Source organism: Carcharodon carcharias, chromosome 20, assembly GCF_017639515.1.
Source record: "Carcharodon carcharias isolate sCarCar2 chromosome 20, sCarCar2.pri, whole genome shotgun sequence".
NCBI lineage: Eukaryota > Metazoa > Chordata > Chondrichthyes > Lamniformes > Lamnidae > Carcharodon > Carcharodon carcharias.
Genome location: NC_054486.1, coordinates 86,414,167 through 86,433,047, shown reverse-complemented (window position 1 = coordinate 86,433,047; position 18,881 = coordinate 86,414,167). Strand labels below are relative to the sequence as shown.

General features: G+C 38.0%; 1 protein-coding gene and 1 long non-coding RNA gene across 3 annotated transcripts in view; both read right to left on the bottom strand.

Annotated features, from left to right (window-relative positions):
- Window positions 1-256: 256 nt before the first annotated feature.
- Window positions 257-8,020, bottom strand: LOC121292596. The gene is made up of 2 exons (XR_005946295.1): window positions 6,357-8,020; window positions 257-1,704 (listed from the first exon to the last, which is right to left on the bottom strand). It is a non-coding gene; the product is annotated as an uncharacterized LOC121292596 (long non-coding RNA).
- A 65-nt stretch (window positions 8,021-8,085) lies between these two features.
- LOC121292579 (rho-related GTP-binding protein RhoJ-like) overlaps window positions 8,086-18,881 on the bottom strand; it is a 41,509-nt gene continuing 30,713 nt past the window's right edge. Inside the window, exons 3-5 of one of the 2 annotated variants that reach the window (XM_041214729.1) lie at window positions 12,725-12,889; window positions 12,236-12,331; window positions 8,086-10,316 (exon numbers count right to left, since the gene is read on the bottom strand). In XM_041214729.1, coding sequence (XP_041070663.1) covers window positions 10,170-10,316; window positions 12,236-12,331; window positions 12,725-12,889 — 408 coding nt within the window. In that variant the 3' untranslated portion in view covers window positions 8,086-10,169. Of the gene's footprint in view, window positions 10,317-11,068; window positions 11,192-12,235; window positions 12,332-12,724; window positions 12,890-18,881 lie in introns of those variants that run through there. The other variant, XM_041214730.1, reaches the window with a different exon arrangement.

Below are 18,881 nucleotides of genomic sequence, written 5' to 3'. Positions count from 1 at the left end.
AAGAAGCTTGCAGTATGTTGTTAGTGCCACTTTGATACTCGTACTGCTAAAGTAGTCTGCCTGCATGTCCAAGGATAAAGAATGAATATCGCCCTAGTAGCAGGTTTTGAAATAAATAATTTCCTATCCATTCCGTGCAAGCACAAATGGGTGAAAGTTCAGCTTACAACAAAATCTGCAGAGGAATCAAAAGAACACATCTGCAGATTTTCCAAAGCATTAAATGCAGTTAGAGAACAAAAGATAGCCAGTCAAATATGTTGAATAAGCTTTTACTTTCATCAAAAAAAAACTATGAACAATAAACTGAATTATACAAAATTAAAAGTACAAAGCAATTGCCATAATACAGTGAGTACTTAAATCTGTTGCATAGAAATCAAAAGCAAATATGGAATAAAGTATACAAATGCCAATTACAAGTTGCCTTTCATATTTTAATAAGGTTAAATTGTGAAATTTGCATTTCTATTGGGTTCAAGTTATTGCTGCTTCTGAAACATTAATACCTGAATTTACCTAATACATGGAAACAATATTAAGGCACTAAAAAGATAATGTACTTGGATACTGTTAGCAAAGATATTAGATACACTAGAGACTCCTATCACAGAATTCTACCCAGTAAAACTGGAGTTATTTTCCAACACTTATGCCATACAGGATTTCATGGTCACCAGTTTGTGCAAAGTGAAAAAAAAAACATTAACTACATGACTCAATTTTTATTTCAAGTGCATCATCTTCTGGGTTGTGATTAAAAATTATATATAGACATTAAAATAATGCTCACATGATTTAGGTCTTAGCATTATACAGTGCAGTAGTTGAAACATTTGATTTCATTAGATGTCAGGTCAGTGGTACATTCCCATTTAATAGTTTGAAAGATGTAAATGAAAGTTTATTAATGACAGAGTTTTGAATTGTTTTAACATAGTAAAACATACACAATTGATATTGTGGTGATCTTGCAATTACAGTTCATTCATTTACATTGCGAAATAAAGTTACTCGATTCTATTTTAAAGTGTGCCTGCTTCTTGATTACCCTGACAAACTTAATTTCGAAAGTAATTATTTTACGGTGATGTTTTGAAATGTTCAAAATTCAAATACACTCTTTTACCAGATCAATTTCTCAAAAGTTATTTAATATTATAATTGCTTTTGCTAAAAATGCTTTGAAATTCGCTGGGAAGTATGCAAGGATGCTGTGGGGATCTGTTATTTAATAAGATAGATGAAAAAAGGATCGCAAATGTACCAATTGGTTGTTATTTATCATTAATACTTGTAAATATATGTCAGCTAGTTGTCTTTGCAATTTAATATTCTATTTGAAACTCAAAACACAGTTCCATTCCCATGTGAGAAGTATTGATGTAAAGCTAAACTTTATAAGTAGAATACTTACTATACCCAAAGTATGTTTCAGAAATGCATTTCAAATCTGTAACTAATGCTCTAATATTTTGTTATTCAAGCAGCAATCCTCTGTAGAGTAAAACTGAAACAAATTGAATGTGTAGGATGCTGTATTATGCCAATATTAAACTCCATAAGCTGTTAGTTAAAGTTAATTGGTCCAACCTTATATAATTAGCAATTACCTTCCCAAGAGTCAAAGACATAAATTACATATGCAACATTTGATTCATTGTTCATTCTGATTCTTAAAGCGGGCATTTCACCATCAAGATCCTTTTTAAAAAGAAGTACAAAGAATTATGATCTGCTTGTTTGGTTCTGTGCATTTTGGTACTTTTATATCTTTACAAACAACATAATTGGTAATACATGCTTGGAAGGAACACTGACATCAGAGGTGGGTAACTCCAAAATACAGTTAAAGCCAATAGCACCAGGTTAAGAGTGCTAGAGTTAATTTATTTTCTAGCTACATGATTGATAGAGATCTCCTAGAAAAAGGATCCCAGCAGTTAAAATCCCTCCTGAAATTCTTTTTGATTAACTATAACTCAATTTTAACTTGGGGCTGATGACAAACCATGCAATGACACCCGGGCAATTTTAATGCCTGCCAATAAACTGGCATAAGATTTTTCAAAACATTAACTTACCAAAATACTGTGTGCTTTGCAACACAGCATTCAGCTTCTATAATGCATTTTCAGATAAATTATTATACTGTGTATGCTCCTATTTTTTATCCTGAGTGAAATTATATATGCATCTTGAGCAGAATCAAATTAGTTCTTTACGGTGTCTGACAACCCTATGGATTATTTTACCTGCAGAAGATTACTGTTCTTAGAGCTCATAAAAAAGGGGCAATCGTAAGGCAGAGTGCAATGCAATTCTATCCAATTGACACAAAAATACTGCTACGTTCAAAGAAATTGCATAAGTCATATGAAAAAAGTACAGCATTTCCCTGACCAAATAATTAAACTGGTAACTGGAAGACAGTTAAAGGTGAGAAACCCTTCAGAAAACACCACAGGCCTGCAATTGTAGAAGTACTGGAAGACGGAAGAGCAGCCAGCCCAATGTGTTTGTTATAAGAAAGATTCCAGTTTCTTAACCAGCAGCAAGTGAATTTGTTGCACGAACAATGAAAAGTTCTTTCAGGCTGTACAGTCACTACTTTTAAAATGGATCTAATTTCTATCAATACCATTTTGATGTGGTATTGTGTCATGCTACTGAGACCATTTTAAAATGACATCTAAATACCTTTGAGAAACTGAAGTTCAATGCACGCTCAGTAAAGTCTTTCCCAGGTTCTCCATTACAATACACAGCTAATGAATGAAAGACCTGTTTGCGTAGCATGCCATTAGTTTCCAATAACTTTCCACCACAACCATTCATCGATAAATGTCAGCTAGGTAGATAACAATTTCCTTTCAGAAAGCACTAGTCTATCATCAGGAGTTCCTTGTTAATTTGCCTGCAAGTCTTTGATTGCAATTTTATATACAAAATAAAATGTGAAAGCAAATTAATTCAGGAACAATCATGTAAATAGAAAACAAGTAGAGATCCCACTGAGAACATTCACAAAGCAAATGGACTGGACATCACAACAATGACAACATGCAACACGCTGTTAGGCTTATTACTTGAGTAATTGTATCTGGACCACAGATGTGTATTCTTAATTTCATAATAGAAAGAAAAGACTTGCATTTACATTGCATCTTTCATGATCACAGGACATGTCACAACTCTTTACAATGAACTACTTTTGAAGTGTAGACACTATTGTAATATAATGTATTGTAAGTTTGTTTTTATGTCCCATCTGTTTCACAAATAAGCTCAAAAGGGACCACTAGTTGTTTTCCATTTATATCATGCATCCTGTTTTAATTTGGTTTCAAATCATATTTTGATTTCAAAATGGCAATCTGGAACTTGCCTGGCAGATTAACAACAAAATTCTGGTGATTGAGCAGCTGGTGCTTGTTGGAAGGAAAGTGTCTGTCCAGTTGTCATTTATTGATGAATGGTTATAATATATTATAATTTTATGTTATAGCTTGATAATAAGTTGATCCAATGTGCAGTATTTATTGCCGTTGAGCCCAAAAAATATGAAAATTTACAAGTTCCAGAACAGCTCATATCAAAAATATGCCCCTAGCCCTGAAAACTCCTGGATTACAAGAATATCCTTGTTACACTGGTTGAAAACTCCCAAATCTCCTCCCTTCAAAAGAAGCCTATGTGCAATTAAATTCAACTTTTTAGTTTTATGCTGTCAATTCACTTTCACTGGAGACCTGACTGAATCTTGCTGTCAGCAATTCTCAGGAGTCCTGATTACATTTAGCAGATATGAGGATTCTTTTATTTTTCCATTCCTGTAACTCTTTTGAGTACAAACCTGTTTCCATCTGTTTCAGATGAAGTTACATTGTTTCATAGTTTGCCATTGTGAGATTTGAACTCTTGATCTTGGGGTTACAAACCCAGTACCATAACCACTTGGCTATTTAGGCCAAGCGTTTCCATTCCTGTACTAATCTCCCACAGTGAAGAACTATAATGTCAGTTTGTTTCATCCTTATTGTCTTAATTTGTCTACTCCATTCCAATTAAACAGCTGATTGTTATACATTGTTCAATAAAACTACCATTTAAAATATAAGCCATGCAGTTGGGCTTCTTTTGAATTGAGAATGATGCTGTGCTCATTTCATAAAGATGCTCTTATTATAACTTGACATTATATAGCATTGTTCATGTGCAGGAAGACACCTCAGGGTACTTCATAATAAGGAAGAAATTAGTTTGGTATGCGCACAACATGAAAGGGTGAGGGGAATGGGATGGAGTTGTTGCATTGGAAAGCCAAATGCATTGCTGCAGAATGGAAGAGAGAGGAGGTTTTTGAGAAGGTGGGGGCATAAAGGCAAAAGATGCAGAGTTGAGATTCCCAAAAGGGCAGCAGCATAATGCTTGTACAGTTGTCCATGGTGGACAGGGAAGAGTAAGAAGTTTAATGTAGGAGGAGTAAAGGGAGCATGCATGGATATAAAGAACAGGAGGATAAAAAGGTCATTGAGAGATTTGAAAACACGGATGAATATTTTGAAGCTGACCCACCAGTACGCAGCATGCTTAGGAAGGATGACCTTGCCATAGTCATGGGACTTAAGTGCAGGGGCGGGCGCAGGTTACAGCATTTTGGAGGAGATGGAGTTCATGGAGGGTTGAGGTGGTACATCCAGCTAGAGAGGGATTTGCAGATAGTGAAAGCATGAAGATAGGGTGGAGGGGTTAATCTTGCTGAGGTGGATAAAAGCAGTTTTGGTCCTGGAGGAAAGGTGAGGGAAGAAGCTGAGTTTGGGACTGAGCACAGTGCCACATCCTAATAGCTTCAGTTGGCCGCTGGGAAAATTGATGAGTCCATCAATTTTCAAAGATATCACTCGGGCACTTCCATTTTCACTTAATGTTGTAAACTTGTGTCCACTTCAGGTTTAAAACTACCAAAACCCCCTTCACCTAAAACCATTTAAAGACTGAACTTTCATTTCTATTTCTAAGGGCTATATACCTTATTGTATTCAAGTAAAAGCAATCATACACAACTGCTGACAAGTTTAATTGACTAGTTTTCTTGAGGGGCAAGTGCATGTTTCTTTACATGAGAATTAAGCTTAAATTGCAACATTTTATTTTGATTTTATTTCCAAAACCAATGTTCAGTACTCATTCCAAGGTCTTGAATAAGATTTATCTTTTTTAGTCAAAGAAATTTAAACAAACAACTGCAAAATGTAGAGTATATTAGAAAATAAATTACAGTACAATGCTTCCAAGCATGTTTAAATACATGTCTCACTCAATCTCTTGATGTATTTGCAGAACACCAACGGCCCAAGGGAATTCTCCCTGCCAGTATCAACTGCTGAGTATCTTTAAAGTGAAAGATTGCCAATGGCTCTGCATACAAGGTAAAGCAAGTAAAGACAAAGTACACAAGATCAGAGTTTCATTCAATTACCCTTTATCTACTACTAATTTATTACCCTTAACTTGAAATAGGGTGCTCATTGCTTTGTATTGATTAGAATGTTAAAAAGGTGGCCTAGCTTATTTTGGGATTTGCTTTTCCGCACCACCACCCCCCCACTCCACCCCCAGTTCAGTCCATTAATTCATCATTTAAAATTAACTGTCCAATAGTTCCAGAGAATTAATTACAATGCATATTTTGTCAATGCATTTAAGAAAACACAATAAAGTGTCATTGTTACGTTCTAAGCAAATGAAGTTTTTTTTACTGTTGCTCTAAATGATTACTTATGTGTGAACTTTGCAAAGCAATAAGTACGGATTGCTTTATTCAACTAGATATTACTGGACTTGCCTATTGGCCTTAATAGAACAGATGAGAAAAGAGGATGATATATTGTGCTTTGTACAATAAAAAGAATGCAAGCTCAAGATTGCAATCCTGGCTTTTATTTCAGTTGGCAGAAAAAAAAACCTTGTCACTTACAAATGCTGATGGTCCTTCCACGCATGAAATAAAAGTTGGATTCCTACTCCAAGGTGCAACGTCCAGGATATTGGTATGAATATGAATGCAATAGTTAAAAAAGGTTATGTCTGGATTGTCTCTTGAGAAACAAAATTTGCTGAACTGAGACAACTAAAAGTAAGAAATACTCAAATGATTAGATCTGTAGAAATATAATAGGTTGGTTAGATCAGAACCCCCATTGCATAAAGATATATCTAAACCAGTTTAATTGAAACCAAAAGTTTCCTGTTTGTTTGACTGAGATTGGCATAGCGCTGAAATGCAACAGTATAGCCCAGCAACAAAACCATATGTTAATCATGGATTCCAAGATGAACAGTTAGAGCATTACCTTATGAGATGGAGTTCATGGAGGGTTGAGGTGTATCATATATCTCAGTCTTCAAACATAATGCATTGTTCAGTTTAAAAATCCCGAGTTCATAGTCAATTTACAGTTTTTGTGTGTATCTGCGTTTAGAAAAGTAGCTCTGTTCATATTTAGATTGTCTTCACACTGATACTGTTTCAAATATATGTTTCCATGTGGCGTTTTGTGGTTACTCCTTCTAGAAAAGAGTTAAAATGTAGTGCTTATTTGAACTATTTTCTAATTCCATCCTCCTCCCTCAATCTTTCGTGATCTATTAACCATGCTCCCGGTGGTTTTAGCTTACTCAAATATTCCTCTCGACTTTCTTCATTTTTTGAGCTAAACAGTGTCTTTGAAATCTGAGTTGGAGACACTGTATGCTTCCACAGCTTTCAAAATAGGTTTACAGACCTTGTTTAGCTTATATTTATATTTTAATTGCAAGAAATAAACGCTGAAAGAAATAATAAAACTTTTCACGTGCATTAGTTCCGGGAGATTTTTGGTTGTTTGGCTACCTACTCATGAAGGAAAGCAAACCTACACTATAGTGTTCCCAAATTCACATCACCTACTGTGACAACTAAGAAAACTAACTCCGGAATATAGTGCTCTTGAAAGGATTTGACGTACATCTCTTTGTTAGCTAGTTAATAGGGGCCACTTGCAAGTGTAAGAAATGCAAATGAAACATTAGCTTTCCCTAGCAAGCTCTTACTAATAATAAAATTAACAAGACCAGAGGTGACTGACAGTAGTGTAACAAATCATTCTGGATATACCTATTTACTTCCGTCACCATTGATGCAACTATCTGGTTTGGGTGATGTGAGCTGATGTAATGAAGAAATTGTATCAAACAAAAAGTCACAAATCAATGTAATTTAGAATAGAACAAAAAAAATGCACAGGATCTTCTTAATAAACAAAACACTACTCTAGCATCATGAAAATGACTTTGTAAAATGCCACGACTATGCTTCCAAACATTCAGGAAACTTCTGGTAAACATTATGCACATATTGAAGAATACAGATTAAGGTCCAATTGGCATAATAGCAGAATTGATAGCGCTAGTAAAAATATTTGGAAAGTCTTAATCTAGCAAATCAAACCAGGATGATTCCAATATTGAAATCTACTGACTGAGCCAGTGTTGCTGTTTTAAAAAACTTGAGTTCTTGGAACTGCTTGAGATTATTCTACACAACTAAATTTAAAGTTAATTGGAGCACTACTGCATCATATGCACTGTACACAGAGAATAATACAGTTGTCAGCACAATCCTGATTTCAAGTGATAAATCTCTCTCGTTTGTAGGTATTTATAAGTACTAAGTATTTGTATAACATAAATCATAACGTAAATTATACATGATAACCATATTTTTATCTGCAATTTATTAACAGCCCAGAATGCGCCACTAAAATAATGGCAGGTTTAGTAGCGCTTGCCATCATTAAATGTGTAAATCATCTAGCAACTCGTGGCGAGTAAGTGATACCCTGTGAATTGTAAATCACCACCAGTTACTGGATGAGTAGCACCACTGATATTAAATTTTTTTTTCTTACGTTTAGTTTCTGTCTTTTCCCTCTCTCTCTTTTAATCCAATTTTGCCTTTCCCATTTCTCTTTCTGTACCTTCTTTGGCTGTATTTCACACATCCACCCCACCCACCCACCCCACCCCCCCTCCCGCCCTCAGCTCTGTCATTCCTGTTTCTTTCTCAAAACTTGAATCTCACTAGTTAAGGAGTTAGAGTCTAGGTCTCATTGTTAATCAAGGTTCCACATGTACCCATGCCTTTACCTTGCCATTATCAGCTTGAAATTTCAACACCTTACAGGGCAAAACATTTGAGACGAAGGGTAAGGGAAGAAGTCTAACAGGGCACACTGCTAGCTGCCAAACTCCAGCAAATTCTGGGCCAATATGCTTTATCAATTGAGAGGAATTATTTTGGAATTACAGTAGCACATAAATTAAAACTGAACTGAAGTACATAATGAAGATATTCCTATTAGATTTTTCTAGTGTCACTGATATGTAGCTCACTATTCATCATTACATCAATGTAATTTTCTCCCTGTTCCTTTGTACTGGTCTTGACTAAAACAAACTTTTTATTATATTTGGCCCGAAGAATGTAATTCAAGGCAGCTTGCATCCATATGCTAAACATTGTGCTTTGAGAAAAATAAAATTTCAATTGAATATTTGAGGCCAAAAAACACAATTTGGTGTGAATAACGTGAAAAGGACATTTACCCTTTGGAGGAGTATATTGAGAGAAATTTGCCACCAAACTGTCCTCTCGTCATCTACTGGTCTGCTTAGGATCGCAGTAGTAGAGGTCAGGTACAGGGAGAGCGCAAGATGACCAGAAGCAAGCTAATTGTTCAAATGCAAGTCAATGCTGGAAAATAATTAATTAATTTATTGCTGAGATCATTTTCTTCCTCTCCGTTCTATTTTCTGGCTTAATTGTACTATATGTTAACGGCAATTGAGTGGGAAAGCAGTGACTTGATCACTGGCTTCAGTCAATGCCATTCTGAACTGCCTGTTAAAAGTTGTACTCGAGTGAATTGTTAGAAACCCTTTCAAATTTTCTCTCTCTCCTGCGAGGATGCACCTGCCCTCTGCTCAGCATTTCCATATTGGAGTAAAAGAATTAAGGCAGCATTCCATCACTTAATGACGCTATGCATCAATATTTCAGTGCAAAATGCTACCAATCCAATTACCAAGCAGACTTGCTCTTTTTCTTTTAAAGCTCACTTTAATAAACCTTTCACTTAACATGCTACTTGAACTTTAAGCAGAGGAAGATATTCCTAAAATGGAGAGTAGCAAAACACTGCAATCAATGGGTGGCTAATCAATAAGTTTTAAAAAAAAACGAGTCCTAACAGTCCAGAGCACAAAGCATCATTAATACAAAGATGCTGTAAGGAAACAAAAAAACGGTATTTGGGCTGCTTGGACAGTCTTGTGCCTTGAGAGAATGAAGTTGGTCAGTTCAGTTGTTGTGGAGTTAGGAAAGGTAGGATAGCACGATCCCATTTTAAATCTCATGTTTTCGATTCGAAATGTAGTGCTGGTGTTATTTTATAATGTCACTTTGCTAATCATACCATGTGGCCGTTATCACTGTGCTTCTGAAATAATGGCTTATACAATAAGAAGTTATTCATTAATCCTTACATAGCTACAAGTGTTCAGATGCCTACTATAAGTTGCATTAATGCTCATCCAGCTTCAGGAAGGCAGTACTGTATGAACAAATACTACTGAGGTCTTTAAATTGCATTAGCTGAGCTTATAATTAGCTGCATAAGGCCACGAAAAACTTAGCCAAAAGTAACAGGGTTCCGCTGCAGTGCTTCAATGTGTTCTGTCTAGCACCTTTGGCTCTTTTGCTCCTCAGACTTCCCAGTAACATCCTTGCCATAACAACAGATATTTTTTAACAATGGCTCAGTGCTTTGCAGCCAGGTTTGAGAAAAGATGCACACCTGGCCATTTGAAAAGTGAACGGCAGTTAGCAGTAAACTAATATGACTTTTGTGAGGTTTGATAGTTTTAAGTTAGTCCACTACTGCAGCTGGTTCCTTATTGGACCCGTTCTCCATCTCTTCATCATATTAAGGAACCAGGAAAGAAATGCTTTCCTTTTCCAAATATTTTCAGTAAAAAGCTTACTGTTTTTACAATCAGCTTCACTCTTATTAGTCAACTGGAACTTGCTTTCTTGTAACAATCTTCCTTTGTTCTCTGGCATTGCATCATATAATTGCACAACACACACGACATTTTGTACAACCTCTTTTCCTCTTTTTGGGATGGAAAACTGTCAAAATTGCTTCATCAAACACTGCCTTCAAGCCTTTTTGTGTGAGGGCAGAGCATTCCAGGTAACACTGTGCTCCAATCTGAAAGAATGAGAAAAGAAATCACAATTAAAAAAAAAAATCAATTAACAACACCGTGGGTGTACCTACGACATGTAAACTTGCAGTGGTTCAAGAAGGCAGCTCACCACCGCCTTCTCGAGGACAATTGGGGATGTGCAATAAATGCTGGCCCAGCCAGCGACATTCACATCCCATGAATGAATTAAAAAAAAGACAAAACAGACCTGTTGCCAAATGAATCAGATGTTATAAGGTTTAAATTATCTATGGCTTTTAACCAAACATTTGTGTCGTACAGCAGGTCCTTTATAATGTCACAGCACAAACTAGGAGTCATGGAAAGATGATCATCAGATATGGTAACATTTGAAATATAAATAATGAACAAGAATCTCAGTTTTCCCAAACGACACAAGCCAGAAAAAAACAAGACATGCCCAAACTGGTCAGGTTACAGTGCTTCATTGTGCAACCACATTCACCATCAGGTTATCTGAATATATACTGCTATATTGTAGACGACAGATCATGTTCTATTTGAACTTCCTGGGAATGAAAATAATTTTATACAGATATACATTTGATGAACATTTTAATTTGGAAGTCCCATAATTCTATGCATGCTGAAGTAAATTACCTTTCAATAGCAATAACTGCCAATACTTTTTTTGCTAAAGAAGAATGTAACAACTAAATTAAACATTGATATTACTAATAAAATGGATTTTCATCCACTCCCAATTGCATCATATAATTTTGATAAATTGTCTATTGTTTTCAAACACAGGTTACATGCTTTGATATGGGATTCCATTCTTGCTGTCTTGTTTTTTCATTTTTCTCTTGAATATTATTTTTCTCTGCTGAGGGCACTAGTAAAATTGATAGTACACCTGGAATAAACAAATGAGGCAGTGAAGGTCAAAGTGTGGGTTTTGAGACTAGCTTTGCACAATCGGGAGCTTTTAAAAAAAGTATCACTTCAGTTTTTGTTTTAATCCTCTTGGTTTTATAATTTCAAGAACAAATGTTGGTTTAGGTTAAAAGGTAACTCTTTGGAAAGAAAATATTTGCCACAAAGATGAAGTTCCAAATCCGATTGCAGACTTTCATAGAAGTAGCCTTATTCTACTTAGGTTGGACACCACATGAAGAATAACCATCAATCCAAGATTATAAAGTGTTCAAGGGGTCTGTTAAAACATCTGAAAATTTGAACCTAATGCAGAATCTTCTTCAAATGCTTGAGAAAGTGGATAAACTCCTGCTTGCTTTCTGAAATGAGCCAAGAGAAGAGTTTTGCACACATATGCAAACATAACAATGCAACTGTGTTCCTGTGAGCTACCTACTGGTGTCAAACTAGTAGCCTAAATGACCATAGGATTTGTTAACAAGAAATTCCTGTGTGATTTTTGGTAGCAAATTCAATAGTAATTTAGGAAATTGGATGAAATGCAGGGCTATAGGGAAACAGCAGGGGAGTAGGACTAATTGTGTAACTCTTTCAAAGAACTGGCACAGGTAAGATAGGCTGTATGGCCTCCTTCTGTGCTGAATGATTTTATAAAGAACTGGCACCAGTTTCCCTGCAGTTTCTTGCTGGTCTGCTTCTTCCATTGTAAAATAACTCCACACAAGCCAAAACTACAGAAATTTCAGGCTTAAGAACTTTAAAAAAAAAAGAGGAATTTAAATAGTAACTCTTCAGAGAAACCTCTGCCAGTTTTCTGAAATACATCTAGCAATGTTGTGGAAAACAGTTCCTAACAATGCAAGTCTCCATCATCTAAACACTCACTTTAACTGCTGCCTTTACTATGAACAATCTTAGCAGTAAAAAAAAAATGGTCCCACATGAAATGTGCCTAATTGCTAATGCATTCAGAATCCTAATATATAATAGTGTGATGCAAAAATCTCCAAAACAAAATTACCTCTTTAGCCAACTTCACACCTTGTTCATATGTAATGGGTTTTTCCTTCATATGAATTAATCGGGCCAGTGTTTTGGGATCATCTCTTAGATCAATCTGAAAATATATTTGATGGGACAATGTTAGACTTTCATGTTAACTTTTAAGTTCAATAACCTTACCAGAGCACTCACTGTTATTTACCAACATGCTTCTGAGTGCAAAGTTCCATAGAATAACTCTTAATACCCTGTGCAGGGTGGGGTACAGATGGCAACCTATGAAAATACACTTTAATAATCTGCCTTCAAGTACTGCTACAAATGTGACCATATTACATTTGCACTATATCAGTTCGCTTTCACTTTCAATTTTCTGACTATCTCCCTTAATGGAAAATATCACTCAGAGAGAAACAGGGTTTTAATGGAAAGCTAATGGTTTTGAAAAGAAGGTAGCTTAGAATGAGAGTAACATCCATTCCTGTTCAGTTGTGATGTGGTATCATACCTGAGTTCCAATCAATACATAAGGCACATGTGGCATACATGCTTTCAGTTCCGGTACCCATTCCTCCTTCACATTGTGGTAAGATGCCGGATTTACCACAGAGAAGCAGATCAAAAACACATCAGTGTTAGGATAGGAGAAAGGTCTTAGTTGATTGTAGTCCTCCTGTAATAAATTAAGAGGAGGAGAAAGCATTAAAAATCAACCTGAATCTATTCTGCTTTATTCTGAATAAATTTTGCTTGTACTCTTGCAAAACTTTGGAACACCAAAACAACATTTAAGAAATCACATTCACAGAAAAAGCCCAAATGGTTATACTTACCATCTCTAAGGTTGACATGCAATCAGCTTAAATAGACAATTCTGTCTATTAACCAACTAGACGCTATTGTTCTGCAGGTGAACAGTTTTTATGACTGTTCTCTAGTTGCAAAATCCATTAAATGAATTAAAAGTATCCATTAAATTAATTATTTCTATTGCACTTGGATAATTTACCTTTACTTTCTCACTTCTCAGAACATTCAAATAGCATATTACAAAACAAAACATTGCACAAGTCATAAGGTAACAATAAATTAAACGTTCACAATAAATGCTGTTCACCACATCAATTTGGGTTCTGTTAGTCAATGGATATTTATGCACTTTCAAATCCCTTTAAAAAAGCTAAATGCACTAGAATTATACGTTGATATTTAATGAATAAGTTCATCTTCAATTTTTTAAAAAAGTCTTCCCAAAAGCCTTTTCCCTGAGATGGTCTATTAAGAACCAGAGTTCTAATATTGATCTACAGGAGGCACACCCATAGTACAATCAAGCATGACCATGTCAATTTATACCTTAGAAGAGTAATGCTTCAATATTGATAATACTTCATCTACTGGCTACCCTGATGATAGACTGAACTGGTGGAATGGGAACCTTTTACTGTAGAATTAAACTACTTGACAATTTTTTCTAGATTATAAAGCTGTTGTCCTAATTTCATGCTGCATGAAACAACCCCTTACTCATGGAAACAGAAATAAAATCGCACACAGCTTTTAAACGGTCTGAGTGATTAAGTAGGGAGTCTGATAAAAGGAGTTCCCAAAGTTCCCAGAAATCCTGCTCTCCTCCCAATTGAGACCAATTAAGACTATTGAAAAGCTCGTCAATAGTTTTTCATGGTTAAGAGATTCAAATTTCTAAGGTTACTGTGCCTTCAGAAACTGACCAGCTGAAGACAGGCAGGAAAAGAGTTGGGAGCCAGTCATGGCTCATCAGGGCGTTACCCTGGCCCCATCAGAGTCAGGGCATAAAGAGGGGCCTGGCACTTGGTAAGGCACTCTGCACCAGTTCACTGAATGAGGTTGGCACCCCCTTCGCATTGCAGGGGCAGATGACTGGGGGCAAGGCTGACAAGGGCAACCTGGCAGCACTGCCCAGAAGGTTGGCTCTAGCTGGCAATGTGAGCACGGCTCTCAGATTTTGGTCCCAGTGGTGATGAGGGGCAACACCCTCTCTACAAGAAGGGAAGAGCCCTGGATATCATGAGGGAACAAGAGAGGAAAGAGGGGCAGGAAGGCAACAGAGGGAAAGCCCTCAACACAGGATCTACCGCTGAAGCTGGAACTATCTGGACATGACAGAGAACCAGTCCCACAGGGGACTGCGATTCCTCAGGCAGATGATCACAGACCATCTTTGCCCTCATTGCCAAAGACCTCGCACCTCACAGCACTGATCACCATATCCTGTCAGTGAACCCTCAAAATCACTGGGATCTTGAACATCTTTGCATCTAGATCCTTCCAAGGATCAGCAGATCTTTGTGGCATCTCATAAAGGGCTGCACACCAATGCATCTTGATGGTCACTAATGCCCTCTTTACCAAAGTGACAGAGCACATTCATGCAATGACAGACACAGCCCTGTAGGGACAAAGGGCATTGGGTTTTGCCTCCATCGCTGGATTGCCTCAGGTGCAGGGCATCATTGATTGCACCTATGTGGCCTTCGAGGCACCTAGCAACTAGCCAGTGGGATCTATTAAGAGGAAGGGGTCCCACTCCCTCAACACCCAACTGGTCTGCGACCACAACAAGAGTTTCCTCCATGTGTCTGCTCACTTTCCTGGCAACAGCCATGATTCCTTCATCCTCTCTCAGTCCAGGCTGCTTCAGATCTTCAATTCGACCCCCAGATTACATGGGTGGATCCCAGGGGACAAGGGATGTCCCTTGAATGTATGGCTCCTGATGTCTCTGCGGGAATCCCAGACAGGGGCAATACAACAGGACAAGCAGTACCCAGGCCATCAGGCTTCTGAGGGTGTGATTCCAGTGCCTGGACCATTCAGGTGGTGCCCTCCAATTCCCTCCTGCAAGGGTCTCAGTGATTGTGGTGGTCTGCTGTACTCTCTGTGACGTAGACCCTTAGAGAGGCCTGGACTTTGAGGACAATGAGGTCCTGAAAGGAGGCAGCTCATCAGGTGAGGAGCAAGAGGTGATTTCTTTTCTTTATTCTTTCATTTGTTCAAAAGATTCGTTGCCCATCTCTAATTGCCCTTGAACTGAGTGACTTGCCTGACCATTACAGAGGGCAGATAAGAGTCAACCACTGTGATGTAGATCTGGAGTCACAAATGGATAAGGGTGGTAGATTTTCTTTCCTAAATGACATTAGTGAACCAGATGGGTTTTTATGATGATCAATGATAGTTGTGGTCACCATTACTGAGACTAGCTTTCAATTCCAGATTTATTAACTCAAATTAAATTCCACCAGCTGTGATAGTGGGGATTGAACCCATGTCCCCAGAGCATTAGCGTGGGCCTCTGGATTACTAGTCCAGTGACATTGCCACTACACAGTAATGAGGCAGGAGGAGATGGAAGGGGTTCGTGTTGAATAGAAAGATGCCCCTGCTGCATGTCGAGGTGCCCCCCCCCCACTCCTGCCATCCTCCAGGAAGTGGACCTCTCTGTCCTTTCCCTCAACCTCCAGGTTGCCATCGATGAAGTGAGGGGCTACCCTGCCCTGGATGCCAGGCCTCCAGCTCCTCTGTGATACCTTACAACTCTCTGATGAAGTGGAAGGCTTTAGCACAGATCTCTCCTTCAGGCCAGCCAGCAGTGTCAGTGATGGGTGCCATGGAAGTCTAAATGAGTCCTATACTAAGAACTATAGAATAGATCATAGAATGGTTACAGCACAGGAGGTGGCCATTTGGCCTGTCGTGTCCATGCTGGCTCTCTGCAAGAACAATTCACCTAGTGCTACTCTCCTGTCTTTTCCCGGTAGCCCTGCAATCTCTTCCTTTTCAGATATTGATCCAATTCCCTTTTGAAAGCCTCACTTGACCTTACTTCCACCACACTCTCAGGCTATGCATTTGTTATGACCCCAGCTGATGTTACTACTAGACAAATCTGATCCCTAGGTAGAACTCAGCTTGACAGGTCCTAATTTTTATTTTTTTTTGTTTATATACATGGAGAGTGGCTACTGAACAGAGTCACAGGAGTCAGCTGATGAACTTTTAACAAAAGAATAAAACATTTATTAAGCAAGAAAAGATTAATTTTATTACAATATTCCTTGACCCACAACAATATCTTTACAGATATATACAGGTTTGTAAAGATAACACAAGTTACAAAAGCTATTTTATACTCTAATGTTCACAGTGAGTACACATTCCATGTAAACCAATAGGCAACCTGTGGTCAAGCACACCACACTTTGAAACCAAGTGATAGATGCCACTCCAAACAAATCCTATGGATCTCTCTTCAACTTCCCCGCAGGCGCTTGTCACACCATGAGCCAACAAGTCTCACTGAACTCCATCTTTTACACAAGGGCTTTCAATCTCCTCTCTTGAATCTACTTCCAGTAGATTCTCTCAGATGCCTTCCACAAGGGTCCTCCTACAAGGTTTCAAACTCTCCTTCCGATATTTTTCTCCTACGGATTGCCACGTGCATTCAAACTTCCTTGCTCAGCCGTGAGAACACCACTGCTTCACATGCCCATTGTAAAGAGTTGCAGACCTTCAGTTGTCTCCTTGGATCTTCCAGCTTCTTGATGTCTGCTTCCTGCAGCTTTCTTCTCTTTAAGCCTGAAGCTTGGAGCCTTCTTCTTTGCTCCTTACCTTTACTTCCACAGAACAAACTCCTGTTCTTCCTTTGACGAGAAGGTCTTTTTGGGACCCCTCCTTGGCTTTGGGACCTTGCGGTTCTTTTAGGAAATCTACTCTCTCTCTGGAGTTCCCTCTCCCTGGACTCCTAGCTTCAACTTCAGTTTGGGACCATGTGTGCGCATGCCCTCCCTCTCCAGACCCCTGTTGCGAGGCAACAGCAGAGTTTTTTTCCTACTCTTGTTGGCTTACACGCTCCTTCAAGAGTCATAAAAAAATTTCATTAGAAACGCAGGTATACAAACAGAGCTTTACACCTGTCGTCTCCAGTCAAAATGAAACTAGATCCCAGGTTTAACCTTTCAACCCATGAATAGAAGAAAATATAAAATGAACTTAAACTTAAAGATATACCTTATTCTTAACACACCCGAATACATATATAACTTACTTAAACTATCTCCATTTCCTAACACGTTCCAGATCCTAACCATAAACTGTGTAAAGCAGGTTTTCATCATGATGCCATTGCTTCTTTTGCCAAGTACTTTAACTCTATGCCCTCTGGTTCTCAATCCGTCCACCAATGGAACAGTTTCTATCTCCTCTGTCCAACCTCCCTCATGATTTTGAATACCTCTATCAAATCTCCCCTCAACCCCTCTTCTCCAGGAGAACAGGCTCAGCTTCTCCAATCTATGTATCAGCAGTCCCTACACTAAGTCATTTTGGAAACATTCTGGTGAATCTTTTCTGCACCTTGTAATAGTGTTTTAGCACCCTCATGTGGCCATTTGTGTGTGTGTGTATGTATGTATGTATGTATGTATGTATGTATGTATGAGTGTATATATATATATATATACATATATATATATATATACATATATAGATATAGCCAAAACCGGATTAAATTAGTTTCTGTTGGTACTTGACTTTACATGTGGCATACCGTCTTTTTTCTGTCCTGCAAAGATATCACAGCCTGGTGATGAGGACAGGATTTTGGATTCTCCAGCTGACCACATTTTGTTGGAGAAGCTTCCAGCAAACCAGTAGAAGAATTGAGAGGTGCTTTTTTGCTGATAAATCATTTTAAAAATCCAGTTGGTTTGCACACGTGAGTGAACTGACCTTCAAAGACGGCTGCATCAATAGATATTATTGGGCGACTGGGAGAGTATAGCCATGACTGAGCGTATGTAGAGCTAGAGATGTTTTAAACTGCTAATAAGTAATATCCTCAATGTTCCTGATAATCCAGATGTTAAAACAGGCAATGGGGGAAAACAAAAAGGGCGATATTTCTGACTGAAGCAGGCCCAGGAGTGTATGACACACCCGAGAATTGGCTCGCCCCTGCTAAACCAAAAGATATGCCACTGTCAGACGTTTTCTGTCTTAGTCATATTTGACTATTAATACACACATGGGTCTTTTTCAGTTTCATTGGCTGCCATTTCGTGTTTCTTCAGTCCCGAAATTTTTCCAGGGATAATGAATCAAATTTTGTAAGGAATATAGGGAGCAGTATGCTATTTGGGTGACATATTCATTTCAGCTCCAAACAGGTTGAAAAAGGTGCTCCAATGTTTGGAAAAGCATGGAGTTTGGGCAAAGGCATACAAATGTGAAATGTTTCAAATCTCTGGGGTCACAGGGGAGACAAAGATGGGTTACGTCCTGCCAAGAGTAAGGTTCAAGCAATGAGAAATGCATCACTTCCTCAGAATATCTCTGAGTCCAGTTCCTTTTTGGGCTTATTGAGTTACTACGGTAAATTCATACCAAATATGGCAGATTATTGTATTCATTGAATGAACTTTTAAGGAAGGGTTGGACAAGAGAGTGTGACAAGGCATTCCAGTTGTGTAAAAGTCAATTGGTAGATGGTACAATGCTTGTACATTACAATGTCTCCAAAAACATTAAGCTAGCATGTGATGCCTCTTCACACAAAGTAAGGCTGTGATGTCTCATGTGTTGCATAATGATGAGCAGAGACCAAATGCATTTATCTCATG